Source organism: Cydia splendana, chromosome 18 (assembly GCF_910591565.1).
Source record: "Cydia splendana chromosome 18, ilCydSple1.2, whole genome shotgun sequence".
In the NCBI taxonomy this organism is placed as follows: Eukaryota; Metazoa; Arthropoda; class Insecta; order Lepidoptera; family Tortricidae; genus Cydia; species Cydia splendana.
Window position 1 is genome coordinate 1,985,076 of NC_085977.1, and position 17,805 is coordinate 2,002,880.

Consider the following 17,805-nt stretch of genomic DNA (forward strand, 5'->3'; position numbering starts at 1 on the left):
ATGTACAGATTGTACAGCTTGGCAAAAAGAGTAGAAATTAAATAGTGGCAACACTGTAGTGTCGTCCCTTTCAAACCATATTATATAAGGAAACGGGACACTACAGTGTTGCCACTTTTTTTTTGCCAAGCTGTGTCCATTTGTGTCATTCAAACGCTGTTTTAACGCGCGTTGATAAAGCGCTCGTGCGAATGAGGGCTTAAAGGGATAAAAGTGTTTAGGTACTACAAAATATGATTTATGAAAAACTTGATTTTATTTAATTTAAATTTTTAACAAGCAGAAACGTCTGCGAACGATGCAATTAAGCTTAGAATAAATTAAAAATTTGAAAAAATCCTGTCTTGGGTGAGACTTGAACTCACGGCCTCTGGATCGATACTCCAGCGCTCTGCCACATGAAGCTACCAAGCACCAAGACCTCATCCATAGCCAGCAAATCTTTCCTCCATATGGGTCAAGTGGACCCTAGCGACATCTACCGTAAAAGTGCTACAATTCTTAAACGGCTACCGGAGTCTCACCAAAGGCAGGATTTTTTCCACTTTTAAATTTATTCTAGATTTTTATGTTTTTGTTGGTCATCATTGTCATCAATAATGATTTGTTTTCCCATAGCTTAGCATGTGAGAGTCCTCTAGACGCACGCGTCAAATCAGCTCTGTTAGCTGACACGCTGACTCTAGTAGGGCTCCCGGCCGTGTCCATGGGGAAAACGGAGGCTGCGCCGCAGAACTCGCTCAAGATGAGGATCGGAGCGGTACGTTTTCTTGTAATCACTAATAATGTAACTACGTGAAATTAAAGTACTTATCCTACCAACTGCGCCAATTAGTCGCCCCATATTTTTACTAGCCACGGCATACATCTTTTGAGTAATTTTATTTTGTCGGTTGAGACCTCATATCAGGTACAAAGCTGAACATGTGGTTTTAGGTTAGTTATTTATATACAGAACTAACTTCTGCCCGAGACTTCGTCTGCGTGAAATGATGATGATAATGGATAAAAACTATCCTATGTCCTTTTCCGGGCCATAAACTATATCCATACAAAATTTCAACTAATTCGGTTCAGCGGTATAAGCGTGAAGAGCTAATAGACAGACACACTTTCGCATTTATGATATTATATAGCCTGTATCTTTAGGTATTAAAAAAAAAGTAGCTTCACAATTTAACCTTGCTTAATCAGAATAGGTACTGGGTAAATAAAAAACCGCCTCTTCTAGTTACCGCTAGTAGGGACGTTGCAGACGAGACCATATTCTCATCTGACCGCCTACAAATGTTTTCTCTTAACACGTGGGTATCAAATATAGATGTGAACACTCTGGTTACCTCCAATTTAGACTGCATAAGGGACTCTAAAAATACTTATGAATATAACTGTCTTAAATATAATGTGTTGGAGGAGTTACGTCTAAACTATAAGGATTGGCAATTTTTATACACAGATGGGTCTAAGAGTCCCCTTGGAAAAGGAGCCGCTTTTTTTGACCCACGTAATCCTTTATGTGACCAGGATAACATGTTTAAGGTTGTAGGAAATGTTTGTGTGATGACAGTTGAATTGGTTGCAATCTCGCAAGCACTTTCCTATATTTCTAACAGACAAATTAGAAAAGCAGTAATATGTTCAGACAGTAAGAGCGCATTACAACACATTTCGAGATCGATCCGTGGACACAGAGGGGTACCTACTGTTTATGAAATCTTGGAAAAAATCCTTCTGTTAAAGCACATTAATAGCACAGTGCGACTGCAGTGGGTTCCTTCTCATATCGGGCTAGCCGGTAATGAGATGGCTGATCGGCTGGCTAGACGGGCTGCAGTGGACGGAAAGGAAACGATCATTAGACCGTCTTATTTGGAAGTTTTTGGCCGCTATAGGAGCACAACCCAGTTGCTATGGAAAGAATATTTTAACGAACGCTCTAAAGAAAAAGGAATTTGGTACAAGGCCATAGCAAGTGAACCTCCGCGGATTCCTTGGTGCCTTAATGCTAACATGGGTCGAAAAACTGTTGTAACGGCGCATAGATTGCGAACTAGTCACGTGCCCCTCAATAAATTTAGGTTTCTAATGAAACAGATCGACTCTCCTAACTGCGATATCTGTGGATCAGTAGAAGATGTCTATCACATACTTGTAGAGTGTAGTAGAAATCGCGCCCTTAGGGAGGCGCTCATAACGTCGGCCAATCTAATGCCATATGACATCGGTGCCTTTATACACATCCTTAGCAACCCAATATCGGACACGGCACAAATGGCATATAGATTAGCCGAAGTTATACTCAACAAATAGATTATAATTATTTTTATTTTAAATAACCACTTATATAGATGTAAATGACATAATTTCTGGAGATATAAGGAACGGACATGATAGGGCCGATGTATACAAGGGTATAAAGGTCCTGCTAAATAATAAATTAAAAAAAAAAAAAAAAAAAAAAGTAAACAAAATCTACCCTCAAATGGCTACTTAAACCAGTTGAGGGTAGATGAAGACATTACATGATCGAATAATGTAGGTTAAAGTCAGGTCCTTCAGTGATCAATAAATGTTATAACTACCCGAAAATATACAAATTATCTAAGTACCTAAAGATACAGAGTATAGTATGGATTTGTTACAGTGTCGGCGCGTCCATTCCGCCGAGAACGTATGCGCGGGCCGAACGAACAACAAGCCCAGCGGACAAACCGAGCCAGCGGCCTTGACCAGTGAAGAGTTGCGTCTAGTGCGAGCGGTGCGAGCGCAGTACGCCAGGCGGGGAGGGTTCGTGCGCATCTTCCCCAGCCAGAACAGCTGGCAGAAGTACGCGCAGTACCTCGGTCAGTACTAATCACAAGACTTCATTGTTGAACCTTATGCCTTCGCAATAAGGGCTACGAGTTGTCAGTTAACAACGTGGGCACACTAGTTTTTTTTTCAGTACAAGCTCAGAATTTCAGCTCAGAAGCTCGCGTTATCTTGGCATTTTTGCCACGGCTCATGGGAGCCTGGGGTCCGCTTGACAATTAATCTCGAAAATTGGCGTAGGCACTAGTTTTTACGACAGCGACTGCCTTATCGGGATTAGTCCGGTTTCCTCACGATGTTATCCTTCGCCGAAAAAAAAAAAGTAGAAGTGTTCGTAAAAAGTATGGTTATACTCTTGTTACACCTTCCGTAAGTTTTCGTTCCGTGTAACCAAAGAGAATTTAGTATAGAGGCGGATTGTCAAAGTAATTTATGTAGCCAGAGTAAATTTACTGCCATCTTTCGACAACTGATTAAAACGAACGCCATTTGACTTTGATCCTTGTTCCTTCACTGATATTGATATGTGTTATATTTGTTAAATGTCAAAAAGTATTGCCATCTACACGAGCATAGGCGAAAGGTATGGTATAAGGTAAAGGTATCTTTTCGAGCGATGGCACCATACCATTGGCCTATACTCGAGTAGATGGCGACACTTATAGACATTTCATATCTTCTCTTTGGTGTTCAAATCAACTGTTTCTCCACAGACCCCGTCTCCGGCATCCCAGTATGCTCTACCTCCCTCAACAACAACGTGCCCTACAACGTGGTCCCGCACAACTACAACTTGCTGGTGCACGCGCACGTGCTGCCGCACTTCGCGCACGCCACGGCCGCCACCAGCACCAGCCTCGCGCCGCAGCCCATGCCCACTCCGAATAGGTAGATCACAGACAAGACATCCTCCAGACTTGAGCATAGTAGCGCTACCCCCTCTGCCAGAGATATACGGTAGTTTTAGTCCATTTTCGAGTCAAAGTGTCTTTGTGTGACGTCCGTGTCTTTGAACGGACCAATCACGGCACGGGACTCGCTACAAAATATCACCTCGTCCCCCGCACCCCAGTATTTTTGGCAGCATCGGTTTCATGAAATAATTGCTCTTAACTCCGTCTAGAGGATTCCAAGTCTATGAGGTAGATAGATAGATAATTTCTTTATTCATACCCACAACATACACGGCATTGAAAAGTACAAGATAAGAACATGCAAAACAACTTAATTACTAAAAACTATTAACTATTACTTTATGAAGCCATGTGTCGTGGCACAGAAAAGACGCTGGCTGGGAAAGGGGCTGGCCGGCTGGTCAGTCACCTTTAACCTCAACACGTACAGTCAGCAGCAGAAGTTGCTAAGCGGGCGAGGTGTTCAAAATTACCTTGACACGCTCTTATTCTTTTAACAATAAAGTCGTGTCAAGATCATTTTGAACACCTCGCCCGCTTAGCAACTTCTGCTGCTGACTGTACAACGTGGAGCTCTATAACCTACACTTAAGAGAAATAAAGCGTAAAACTGGTTGAAGAGGAACTGGAGTACCTTGTAACGACTTTTTATTAGCTCTATATCCACCCACATGCTTTTGGTAACTGTCTCATCGTCCACCTGTCAGCCAGCCACCACCAGACCAGCTGTCACCCTTATTTTATTATAAAAATAGAGGTCACCGAAAAATATCAATCATGTGAGTGGCTATGAGCGTTAAATAATTCCACAAACTACTTGGAGTTACACCAAGATAAGTCTGCAATGATTTTGATAGCAAACACAGTGCAAGTGTTATTTATACGTCATCACTTTATAGAAATTTGACGTTTAAAATAACACTTGCACTGCGTGTGCTATCAAAATCGTTGCAGATTTATCTTGGTCTAACTCTAAATACCTTATTTTTGTAATGTTAGTTTTGTGAAGCTTGATAACGGGTTTTATTATTTGTTTATAATTTGCTCTGTCCCCTCATGGGCCACCAAAAAATGTTACCCAATTCTGCCTGCGACCCGGTATCGTAATTGCGCCGATCGCTTCGTCCGGCGTTGTTTGAAGCTGGCCTCTGCACACGTGTAGCTGACACGTATAAATAACACTTTACAAAAAATTTACACGGCTTAACCACCAGCTACGGGTTGCTATACTGAAATTTCGAATACCTACACGCGGTAATAAATATGGCCTGTGACAAGCGTGCGTTCCTCTTAAGTTCTGAGAGCTGACTGATTTGAATGGAAGTCGATCCAAATCGATCCTTTCGATCGGGAACATATGAATGGATTTGTGAATGGAAGTCGATTTAGCATGTCAATAGTGAAAACATTTGAACATGACAATAAGCCTCACAATTGCTTCAGATTAAAACGCTACGAGACTGTAACCATAACGAGTACAGCGCCGGCCATCAACTTGTCCGAACACACGCCTGCGCCCGCGCCCAGCGACTCGCGGCACGCTAAGGCACTTGTTAAGAAACAGCTCGCCGACGGAATGAGGCTCACGTGAGTATAATAACAATTAAAATATTCTGTTGTTTATTCCTGGCACTAACTTGTCATTTTTTTTTTAAATTATGTATGAAAATATTATTACATTGCGCTCAAGCAAGGTGCGCCAGTTATAGAATATCGTATAAAGTCGCCTTGAGTGCGAGTGACGTGCCCCGTCGTACATTTTTTTTCGGTTTTTATTTATATTTAGGTCGTATTTCTATGAATGTTTTAAGAAAAACACTAGAAATGCATAGACCGGGATAGGAATTATTATTGTGTACATAAAATGGTGTCGCTTTGCTCGGCCCTTATACCTGTTTCTCAGTCCGGCATTCCCTATTTGTCCGTGCTTTGTAGTAATGTACTAAAAAGGATTCACAAATCAACTTACGATCATCATCAGCTATGAAATGTCACGATGGGACTGATGGGAGTTGAAGGTTTAAAAATTTGTTTGGTAATAGTAGCTTGTTTTTTTAAACAGGATGGGCGAAGTCCGCCGCGCCTTCGGGCTGTACCTGACGCACATCCTCAAGCGCGTCTCGTGCCCCTCCAACGAGCTCGGCGCGGCGCACGCGGCGCTCGTGCTGCGCTTCCTCAAGCGCGCCTCCAACACGCTCCGGATGCCTTACAATGTAAAGGTGCACTGTAGTTAGTTTTACTGGTCATTTTATTTCGGCTACAAATATAATGACCACCAAAAAATACTTTGGTACCCTAAAGAAAAAAATCATGCTTACCAAAAAAAATTACTGAACACCAAAAAAATAAGGCCTAAAATTACAAAAGTACCACCGTTTTAATTACGACTGCACTTCAAATTGTATTCAAGTACCAAATATATTGAATGATCACCAAAAATCATTAATGATCACCAAATCTTGAAGACCAAATTAATGCGATATTTTCACCTAAATAAACCACTATGATTACCAAAAAATGTATACATATTACCAAATAAAGTAAAATGATGCCAAAATTACTAGCCCCTCCCGCTCAACCCCCCGTACCCCGCACCGCATACCTACCTAACCTAACCTACTTTTCTAGTAGCATTTCGTTATGCTACTAGAAAAGTAGGTTAAACAGCTATCAGTCAGTTAAGTGGGTTAGGTTAGGTTAGCACTGCGACACTTACAGAAACGAAATGGTACTAGAAAAGTAGGTTAGGTTTGAACCGCGACCTTTACAGAAACGAAATGCTACTATAAAAGTGGGTTAAGTTAGGTTAGGTCAGAACTGCGATCCTCACAGAACCAAACTGCTATTAGATAAGTGGGTTAGGTTAGGTTAGAACTGCGACCCTTACAGAAACGAAATGCTGCTAAAATAGTGGGTTAGGTTAGGTTTGAACTGCCACCCTTACAGAAACGAAACGTTACTAGAAAAATGGGTTAGGATAGGTTGGAACTAAGACCCTTATAGAAACTAAATGCTACTAGAAAAGTGGGTTAGGTTAGGTTTGAACTGCGAACCTTACAGAAACGAAGTGCTACTAGAAAAGTTGGTTAGGTTAGGTTTGAACTGCGACCCTTACAGAAATGAAATGCTACTAGAAAAGTGGGTTAGGTTTGAACCGCGACCCTTACAGAAACGAAATGCTACTAGAAAAGTGGGTTAGGTTAGGTTTAAACTGCGACCCTTACAGAAAAGAAATGCTACAAGAAAAGTGGGTTAGGTTAGGTTTGAACTGCGACCTTTACAGAAATGAAATGCTACTAGAAAAGTGGGTTAGGTTAGGTTTGAACTGCGACCCTTACAGAACCAAACTGCTATCAGAAAAGTGGGTTAGGTTAGGTTTGAACTGCGACCCTTACAGAAAAGAAATGCTACTAGAAAAGTGGGTTAGGTTAGGTTTGAACTGCGACCCTTACAGAAAAGAAATGCTACTAGAAAAGTGGGTTTGGTTAGGTTTGAACTGCGACCCTTACAGAAAAGAAATGCTACTAGAAAAGTGGGTTAGGTTAGGTTTGAACTGCGACCCTTACAGAAAAGAAATGCTACTAGAAAAGTGGGTTAGGTTAGGTTTCAACTGCGACCCTTACAGAAACGAAATGCTACTAGAAAAATGGGTAAGGTTAGGTTAGAACTGCGACTGTTACAGAAATAAAATGCTGCTAGAAAATGGTGACGAAGTGGATTAATTAATTTAATAGGATAACGATATATTAAATATTTCCACATTATTAATTAAAATCGGGTTACAATTTTGGTGGTCATTTACTATTTTTGGGTTTACAATGATTATTTTGGTGTCATTTTCTTTAATAGGATAGCAAGATGTAAAAATTTGGTTATCATTTCACATTAAAATGGGGTTTGAAATTTGGTAATCATTTACTGTTTTTGGGTTAATAATGATTAGTTTGGTGTCATTTCCTTTAATACGATAGTAAAATGTAATAAAATTGGTGATCATTTATTATTTTAGGGTGGTAAAATTGATTTTTTTGGTATTAAATTTTACTAAATCTGGTGATCAGTTAAATAGCAGCCTTTTATTTCTACAGCCGTTGTGTATATTTTGTGTCAACATTCTACACCACCACAGCTCCTCCACGAAATTTACATATTCAGGGCCAAGAACCCGACAGTCGGGTATACTATTACTACGCGCTCCATACGGCGAAAACGTGGCTACGAGCTAAGAGCGTAACCCGTAGCACTTAGTGGCAATGGCAATGAATGTGTTAAGGTTTTCAGCTTGCTAACTGCTTCTCTTTGCACTCTATTAATAGGTGAAAACCCCATGAAAATCCGTAGTTTTTGAGTTTATCGCGAACATACATACACACAGACAGACGCGGCGGGGGACTTTGTTTTATAAAGTGTAGTGATGTTTAAAGTCACGAAAGACATGGACGTTTTCTTTTAAACAATTGGCTGGTTCAATATTACACAGTTCTATGTTACATTTTCAAGTTCAATTTTTAGATAAAAGTGAAACAGAACTCTGTAGTATTGGGCCAGCGAATTGTTAGTTGGCTAGGCCACATAGTATAGTATCTTTAATAAGTGTATCTCGCTCCCAGGGCCCCTCAATCAAGATGTGCGACAAGGACCGCTGCGCTGTCGTCGCCAAGCAGCTGAACGATTTCCTCTACATGTACTATCGGGAGACGGACTTGTACACCGACAGCGAAGACAGAGAGAACTGTGTGTCTAACATCAACTTTGCACAGTTCCTTTATTCTGCCAGGTGAGTCTTAAATCTTAACCAAGCAGTATATGCTACAGTCATCGGTAAAATATACAATAAGTGCCCCAACTTAATCTCGTGAGTCTAAATGTACGTTAAAATGTACATATTTGTTGCAATCTAATTTGAACCTTTCATGGAACAAATAAAGTAGTATTACTTTCATTGCATTTTAAAACAACCGAAATTCGTTCCAATTTACTTATAGAACAAGGTTCAAATTAAAAATTGGAAAACTTTCTATGGTGGGTCTTACGAGGTTGAGTAAAGTACCACTACCGTTACCATACTAGATGTATAGAAAAGTGGATACAGATGTAGTGCATAGTTATTTTCCATCGTATTTTCACGGAAACGCACGAACGTATCTTGCTATTTCAGTCAGTCTCGGGTACTGAGGTTGACTGAAGTAGCATGACAAATACGAACGTTTCCGAGGAAATACGATGGAAAACAATTATGCACTATATCCGTACTTGTATTAGAGCACTGACTGCACCATCGGGAGACAGACATATACACAGACAGCGAGGACAGGACAAATTGGGTTTCCGACACCAGGGGCCTATTGCATAACAAACTACAACGAATATTACAAGCGGAACTCCTTATTTAATAAGTGAAATTAGAAAAGGAGTTCCGCTTGTAATATTAGTTGTAGTCTGTTATGCAATTGGCCCCAGTTCCTCTATTCTACCAGGTCAGTAAAATTGCCTTAATTAATTTTCTCTGCTTATTTTCCTCGCAATCGTCCTCGCTCAGCAGCTTAGAGTGATAAATGGCCTGGAATAAAATTGGACGTTTGCTATTCTTGAACAATATATTATTTCAAGTTGATGGTCGATGCCTGGGAAATTACATGTCGTTTGTACGAGTATAAGCCAGGGGTCTCCAAACTTTTTTACCTGAGGACCATATTGCCCCTCAGAAACTTTCGTGCGGGCCACCGTCGGCTTTTGCGCCGGGGGAGGGTGTCTGGTTGCTGCTGTTAGGAACAGTTCCACTCTCAATGGATGCTGGAGCCTAGCACAGAATAAATAATAGTACTAGGTACAGAAGACTCACTCTCTAACAAAACGCGTCTGTTACGATCAGGTCGGATATGGCCGCTAGGTGGCGACAGCGCCAGGCGCGGCTTATTATGGCTAGCCACCAAAATTGGTGTGGAACGGATGTACTTTTAGCTACCTGTTGCAAAGCGACGAAATCACGGAGTGAGCCACGCCTGGCCTGGCTCCCGCGGGCCGGACAGTGGGCACTCGCTCTGGGTGTCGGCGGGCCGGATTGGAACGCGTCGCGGGCCGGGGTTTGGAGTCCCTGGTCTTACAATCACTCCGTTTCATTCCTCTTAAAAAAAAGTAAAAAAAACCCTCAATTGTAACAACATTTTAATTATTTCACAGCGAAGCGGACCTAGAAGACGTGCTCCTCCTCCACCTGAAGATGGAGCACTACGTGACCCTATTCCTGAGCGACACCCGAGCGCCGTACTGCGTGGACCTCCCCCCCGCCAAACTCAACGGCTCCGGCCGACACACGCTGCTCAAGTACCTCGCCTGCCTTGCACCCATCAACACCAGGAGATACAGGTACCTATTAGACCTCGGGCCAAGCCCAAAATCCGTTAGTCAGTCCTTCCATGATGATAACACGTTAAGTGGGTGAGGTATCATGAAGCCTCGTGAAAGTCAGCTGCCGGCCCTGTCATTGAATAACGAACGGCATGAAAACCCATAAAAAATATTTCTTTAGTAATTTTCTGATGAAAAGCGGTGGTGGCCGAGTGGATATGACGTCCGACTTTCAATCCGGAGGTCGCGGGTTCAAATCCTGGCTCGTGGTCGTGAGTATTTCAGAACTTATGTGTGAAATATCATTTGATATTTACCACTAGCTTTTCGGTGAAGAAAAACATCGTGAGGAAACCTGCATACATCTGCGAAGAAATTCAAAGGTGTATGTGAAGTCCCCAATCCGTATTGGGCTATCGTGGGGACTATAGCCCAAGCCGTCTCGCGCATGAGAGGAAGCCTGTGCCCAGCAGTGGGACGTTTATAGGCTGAATTATTTTTATTGTTATTAATTTTCTGCCGAAATTATAAGTAACTATAAAGATGGACCTCCCCTCCTCTAAACTCAGCAGCGTTTAAATTTGAACTTTAATAGCCGTCAATAGAGTTGAATATCATATCCGCCTTATACGGCATTGTATGCGGTAAAAGGTTAATTTGTTTCTCATTTCAGATTATTTCTTTCTTTTCCCAGACCACCCTCAGACTCCTGCAGCAAAGCCGAAGACTCCATGAACTCCTCGATGCCTTCCTTCACCGACTCCGACGTGGTCATCAAAGAGTCCATGAAACAGGAGAAACCGCTACCCCAAGCCTTGAAGTTCGCGAAGTCATAGCATAGGACCTTGAGGAACTTCACGCTACCACGCATTAAATCTTGAGGTTAGAACCTATCACGCCACCACGCATTAAGTCGTGAGGTTAGAATACCTACTGCGATATGTGTGTTTCGGCGCTGTGGGCGTGACTACTTACGACGATGCGAGACGTTTTTGGCGTTCAAAGGGAAAGGATAACTTCTATTTTAAGCGGGGTCGGGGGGGAGAAGGGGGAAGGATAGGTTGTCAAGTCTAATTAAAATATTATTAACTAGGCAAAATGAATTAATGTCCTTAAAAACTGGATTGAGACCTCAATAGTCCGGTGAAAAGCAAATTTCGTCTTGCATCCACATTTGTCATGATTATAACGTTGTAATATATTATTCAAATTACTTAAAAGCTTACTTTAAAGAGTACCTACGTTTACAATACAAGAGAGGAGGCCTTATGGCAATGACATACTATTTTAATGTCGGGTGAATATGCAATAAATAAATAAATTTCATGTGTGTGTTCCATTTGAATGCGTATGTTGCAAAGTCATTTTAAAAACACATCATCATCAAGTCCAATAATAAAACAGAATAATTGAATTCTAAGTATTTTCTCTAAAATTGGACTTAATAATATTGTGTGGTGTTTTTCGGAATCTCTTAGCTACGCTTACGTCGCTTTTAAACGGATGTGAAAACAATTATTTACTATAAGGATATATTTAGTTGATAATACCACGTGATAATAAAGGTTTAATGTAAAATTAGGCCGCTAGATGGCAGTGTTAGTACTTAAGGGATTTTGCAAAAAATGTGGGTATTCTGATTGATAAATGGTTGAAGGCAGTGGCTATGATTAAAGCGGATTTCACATTCACTGATATACATGCTGCTCCGGTGTGCGAGGGGGACATAGCATAAGTGCATCGCGCTCACTCGCCGGAGCGTCGTGCGGATCCACATGAATGTGATAACCGAGTAAAGCCAAATATCATGAGACTATGCAGTAGATCTGGGTACTGAGGGCGCAGCACGGTTCCATTTTTATCGCCTGTCACTATGCGCGTCCCTTTCGCACTTACATACTTGTTAGAACGTGACAGGCATGGTGACAAGCGATAAAAATGCGATCGTGCTGCCGCCGCTGGAGACAGGCAAGGTAAAAGTTAAATCGGACACGTTGTACTTTGTAAAATAAAATGAGAGCTTAGTTGATTTGGATGTGAAAATCTAAAACCTCAGTCTAGTGACATTTAAAAGATATAAAACCGCAAACTGAAATAGATGAAAAATTAACCAAGACCTCCAGTGGCCGAAGGGGTGCAGCTGCTAAAAAAAATGTGTATGAAAAACTCTACATCAGAATTTAAAACCCCTCGACAAAGCTATCTGCGCTATCTATGGATCAACCATCATAGGTGTATCACCAATCGTTTCCAAAAAATCGCACTCAAATCAGTTCTATGTTTGTGAGCCACGATGACATATATAGACACACCGATTTTTGTGTTTGGGGGATAAAAAGGCACCTAACGATAGTTAATTGGTAAATGTATAAGAATCTCAATCGGTGTGAAGTTGGTTGAAATGTATCTACTGTGTCATATCAGATAGAGTAGATAGGTATTCATTGGGCTATCTGTTCAAAAATTCGAATTTTCTAGACTATCTCTAATTAGCTTTGCATTATCTTGGAATAAATAATATTAATACGTAGCAAAATTATATTTTTAAATAATATATAAATGTAATTTGGGATTAGTGGGTATCTCAACCTTTATCGTTCTGATAATAAGCTGAGATTTTTTTCATTAAACATACATTATGTTATCTTTCTGTAGTTTACCAAAGATAATCGAAATACCTTTATTACCAAAATAGCACACTCCACTAGAAGTAGCATAAACAATCATAAGGTGCTCTAACGATCAAAGGTACGGATCAATTTAGTTGTCCAGTACCAAAGTATTACTTATGTAAAACCTGGATTTCATTAACTAAGAAATTACAGCGAAACTGACGAAATTAGTAATACTTTAAAATTTAAAACTAACATATTGTAACGAAATTTATAAATTTTCAATTTTCGCAAAAAAGGTTATGTGCAGATATCGGATATATTGGCGAGATTGAGGCGCTCAAAAATATCAGAACACGAGATGTGCATATTACAAGATTGAGCCCCTTGTATAGTGTAGATATTTTTGATGGCATTCTGTATTTCACCAGAAATACTTTTATGTATTCTGTAGGGTAAAAGATACCTATACAGATGTAGTGCATAATTATTTTCCATCGTATTTTCACGGAAACATACGAATGTGTCTTGCTATTTCAGTCAGTCTCGGACAAAAACTACTGAGGTTGACTGAAGTAGCGTGACAAATACGAACCTTTCCGGGAAAATACGATGGAAAACAATTATGCACTACATCCGTCGCTTCCCGTACTTAAGTGGCTTCGATCAATAAAACGAATGTTTAGAGTGCTAGAGAAGTAGGGACATGTATGGACTGAGATATAACGAGCTAATAACAAAGGTTGTCTCATGAACTATGTATTTACTATTTAGCCACTTTGCTTTTTGTTATTATTATTTTATTATTGAGTGGATCAACTTTTTTGTCTCCTGTGTCACTATTTAAACCTATAGATTTAAAAGATTTTTATTTCACTAGAAAATATACATTTTTGTGTTAATTTTAGTCGGTTCCATCACGAACTGCCATGCGTTTGATAGACTAAGTTACTATTGTCTCCTGGGTAACGGGACAGAATATCAACAATATAAATAGTTGATTCACCCAATTAGCCAACAGTTATTAATACTACAGTTGATAACCCTTTGCAATTACTTACTATTTAGATGAGTATTATTCAATATTATTTATACTCTAATGGCAAGCTTGCTTCTAAAGCAAATTTAAACACATTTGATTTCCTGTTAAGTATATTTTTGTATTATTATAATTTCATGTTAGCAGTAAGCAATAGCCTACCTACCAAAAAGAATGATATCCGAATTAATTTGCAGTCAGTATTAAATACATAGATACCAGTAAAATTTATTTACAGACACGCATGAAAGTTTTAGAATATAAACATATTTTTTATTATTATAAATAATTTATATTTTGATTCTGTTTGTATAGCCGCGCTCGTTGCAATTCTTATGTACTCAAGTAGCTAACGCAATATATTAGTGTTCATTAGCATAGGTACGAAGATTTAGCATAGTGTTAGTGATGCGAAAACCGATGCTAGTCCGGATAGGTCACACCTAGGCTAAAGGCGCCAAAGTTTATTTATTCACATCACTAAGCTTGTCACAGTACTAGTATTGCAAGCAGTAACCGGACTTCCGCCTTTTGACCGCCACAGTCGGTCATAGCCGGCAAAGAACAGTATAAATTTGAACCTTGATACGTTGTTATAAAGTTTACTAATGCGTGTTATATAAAATAGTCGTGGCCGTCAAAAGTTTAAAATCCACCTTCGTGGTATAATTTAAAAAAAATGCTTGGAATACTTTTACTGACAATCAAAATTAGAGTATGATAATTAATTATATTTTATTTACAGTAAAACTTAATTCTGATTACTTACAGCAAATTGATATGTTTCGATTTAAAATTATAATAGACATAATAAATTTACGAAGTAAAATTGTACTTTAAAATTGTACTTAACTAATTGTACCTAAGCATATAAGAAAATTGTATTTACTGTAAACAAGTATTTTTAGAAATTTCCATTAAATGTGCATTTTACCAATTCATCTATTGATTCGAGCTGTGGAGTTCAATTATTTAAGTACATGAAAAAAGAGATACATGATGGACAGATTTTATTAAAATTTGTATAATCTTCATCAAAATGTCTTTGAATTCCGTATTAATAAAGGTTTTATGCTAAAATTATACTTTTGCAGGAGTTAAGTGTCAGTGGTGCAGGACACCATTTTGAATAACATGGATCAGTCTACATGTGCATAAATATGTACTTTCCAAAAAAAATATAGGTATTTAAATTATACTTTTAGCAATGTTTGCCAAGCTTTCCTCAAAATACAAATGATATAAATATTATATAAACCTAAACTGCTTTTTTAACAATATTTAATACCTATTTGGCTATTTCAATAATTTATTGGCTTGATTTATTTTTAATTGAATATTCATAATTTAAACTACCTAACAATATGTATACTCAATGTCGAAGAAATATTTTATAAAACATGTTTTCCATGATTTGATCTCCGTTATTATTTTATTTGTAGGTATATGTATAATATCATGATAAACAAATTGAATTATTTTTATGTCTTGAAATATTGGCCGAGCTTTGTAATTGATTCTTACTCCTTTGACGTGCCATATGCATGAAACACTTTGATTTGTTACCGTAATGTTTTAGGCATAAATATTACACTATGTTTAATGAAGCTTTGCTCCGCCGAGTACAAAATGATGAATTTAGTATCCACCAGAAATTTTATCTCATAAGTACTGTGAAATATATTTTGAGCTAATAAATTAAACATTTCATTGATGTCTTTTATTTTTAGATACCTATTTGCAATGACATTTAGTTTTTACCCGACTACGACTATGGGAAGCGAATGAATCGATCCGAAATATTTATGTATTTTAATTTATTATATTATAAGTTTTAAAACTTTTTGTTTGTTCGCACATAAGAGGAGGCCTGTGTCCGGTAGTGGAACGTGTAGGCTGAATTATTATAATCACTACACCTTTTAAAACAAAGTCCCGTCCCCCGCCGGGTCTGTCTGTGTGTTTGTATGTTCGCGGTAAACTCAAAAACGACTGAACGGATTTTCATGCGGTTTTCACCTATCAATAGAGTGATTCTTGTCTTGAGGAAGGTTTAGGTGTATAATTTGTTAACCCGTGCGAAGCCGGGGTGGGTCGCTAGTTATAATACAGACTTTCCCGCATAAATCGGGACTGCCATGCGGCGGCTGTATGTTTTGCTTAAAGCCTCCCATGCACTATCAAGCATTGTACCAAGATAACTTGGATGTCTTCTTAGGTTTACATTTTTTTTTTGGGATATTGTATTTGTAAAATACACACTTGATGTACACCAAAGAGTAGTATAACATATATACAAAACAATATTTTCGACTACAGCTTGGCAAAAAGAGTAGAAATTAAAAAGTGGCAACACTGTAGGTCGTCCCTTTTATAGTGGTAGCACACTATCGCACCGCACCAAGGTCATTGTGCGACGCACGCGCGATAACTCTTTCTCGCTCTTACTTATCGGTGCGTCGCACAATGACCTTGGTGCGGTGCGATAGTGTGTTACGGCCATTAAACCAATTAGTATAAAGAAAACGGGACGACACTACAGTGTACCACTTTTTAATAAGTCAGACCGTGAAAAGTCTGCAGCGGATTTGCTAGCCCACGCCATAGATTTAATATATAGAGATCCCGTCTCAGCGAGCTGTCACTGTTGCCACTTTTGTTTCCATCATCATCATCATCATCATCATCATCCTGTCCTAGCCGGTTTCGGCCTCGGCGACTGGGTATTTACTGGCTAGTGAGAGCGACGATCGTGAGCTCTCAGGTGGCTGACGTAGCCTATTTTTGCGGTGAATGTACGTCCACACTCACCGCAGGTCAGCACCCCTCCGACAAAATTGTAATTTATGACCGCAGGTGGTCGGGCCTTTAACTCGTCACGCTTCGCGTCGAGTTCCACTCGCCTCTGCTCTTCAAAGGCTTGCACTTTTGTACTCACTGTATGCCTCCACTTCGGCCGATCTTGTGCCGAAGTCTCCCAGTGCGATGGTTCAATGTCACATCTCCGCATGTGACGCTTCAGCACATCTTTGTAGCGCAAAAGTTGGCCGCCCTGTTTCCGCTTGCCACTTTGCAACTCAGAGTAGAAGATGCGCTTAGCAACTCTGTCATTAGACATACGGGAGACGTGACCACACCATCGCAGCTGTCGCCGCATTAGATAGGCTTCAATGCCGCTCACGGGCGTAGCCAGGTTTTAGTATCGGGGGGGGGGGTTCAAGAAAATCCAGGTTTTAGTATCGGGGCTTTTATCAAGAAAATAAAACGACTAAAAGTACATAAAATAACCCTTACACAAGAAAAATATTAGAGACTAGCTGTGCCCGCGGTTCCGCCCGCGTGGAATTCTGTCTGTGTCAGTAAGCGGCTAATTTCTAATCCTAATTTCTCTCCCTCTCCCCTGGAGGCGGAACTTGAAGTAAAGTTGACAGATGGATATGCTAGAGGACAGTAGACCAGATAAAATATTTTAGGTACCACTAAATAAAACTACACTCCAAAATCAATAGTTTTTTTCGCCCTTATTATAATTTTACACGTGATTTTAACGACAGAGTAGGTGTATATCGGACGATACAGTAAGGTATACGCACGCGAGCGAAAGCGAAGCGGCCTGCCTGGCTATAGCGCCACTCACCGTGGTCTTCTTCAGACTCCTGAGGAAGAGCGCGTGCCGTTTGTAACCTCAATGCGTTGCCAGACTTTCGCGAATGATTCGATATTTTTCGGGAAGGCATGGAAATGTGTATAAAATGCGAGTCCCAAATCGTTTGACTCCGCAAACGACCAGTGCCGGATTAAGATATTTTGATGCCCTAAGCATTTCTAGACCATGGTGCCCCCTCTCCCTAGGGTCATCAAGATTACATTGATTTTTTTTGGTAAATTGAGTGACGTTCATTGCCGCATTACAGCTGAGAATGGAAATCAGTCATATCATTTTATCACGATAATTGACAGTGCCGTAGCAGTAACTTTGCAACAGAGTACCTAATGCTGCTGTAGTCGCCATATCTTAGAATGTAATTGAAAACGCGAGCGGAGCGAGCGCGAAAATTTTTCGATATAAAAACGCAATTTG

General features: G+C 39.8%; 1 protein-coding gene across 1 annotated transcript in view; it reads left to right on the forward strand.

Annotated features, from left to right (window-relative positions):
- LOC134799367 (tubulin polyglutamylase TTLL5) overlaps positions 1-15,434 on the forward strand; it is a 47,607-nt gene extending 32,173 nt beyond the window's left edge. The window contains exons 12-19 of the mRNA XM_063771776.1: positions 619-760; positions 2,645-2,843; positions 3,525-3,699; positions 5,169-5,312; positions 5,788-5,944; positions 8,336-8,502; positions 9,906-10,091; positions 10,768-15,434. Coding sequence (XP_063627846.1) covers positions 619-760; positions 2,645-2,843; positions 3,525-3,699; positions 5,169-5,312; positions 5,788-5,944; positions 8,336-8,502; positions 9,906-10,091; positions 10,768-10,909 — 1,312 coding nt within the window. The 3' untranslated portion in view covers positions 10,910-15,434. The remainder of the gene's footprint in view (positions 1-618; positions 761-2,644; positions 2,844-3,524; positions 3,700-5,168; positions 5,313-5,787; positions 5,945-8,335; positions 8,503-9,905; positions 10,092-10,767) is intronic.
- Positions 15,435-17,805: the final 2,371 nt, after the last annotated feature.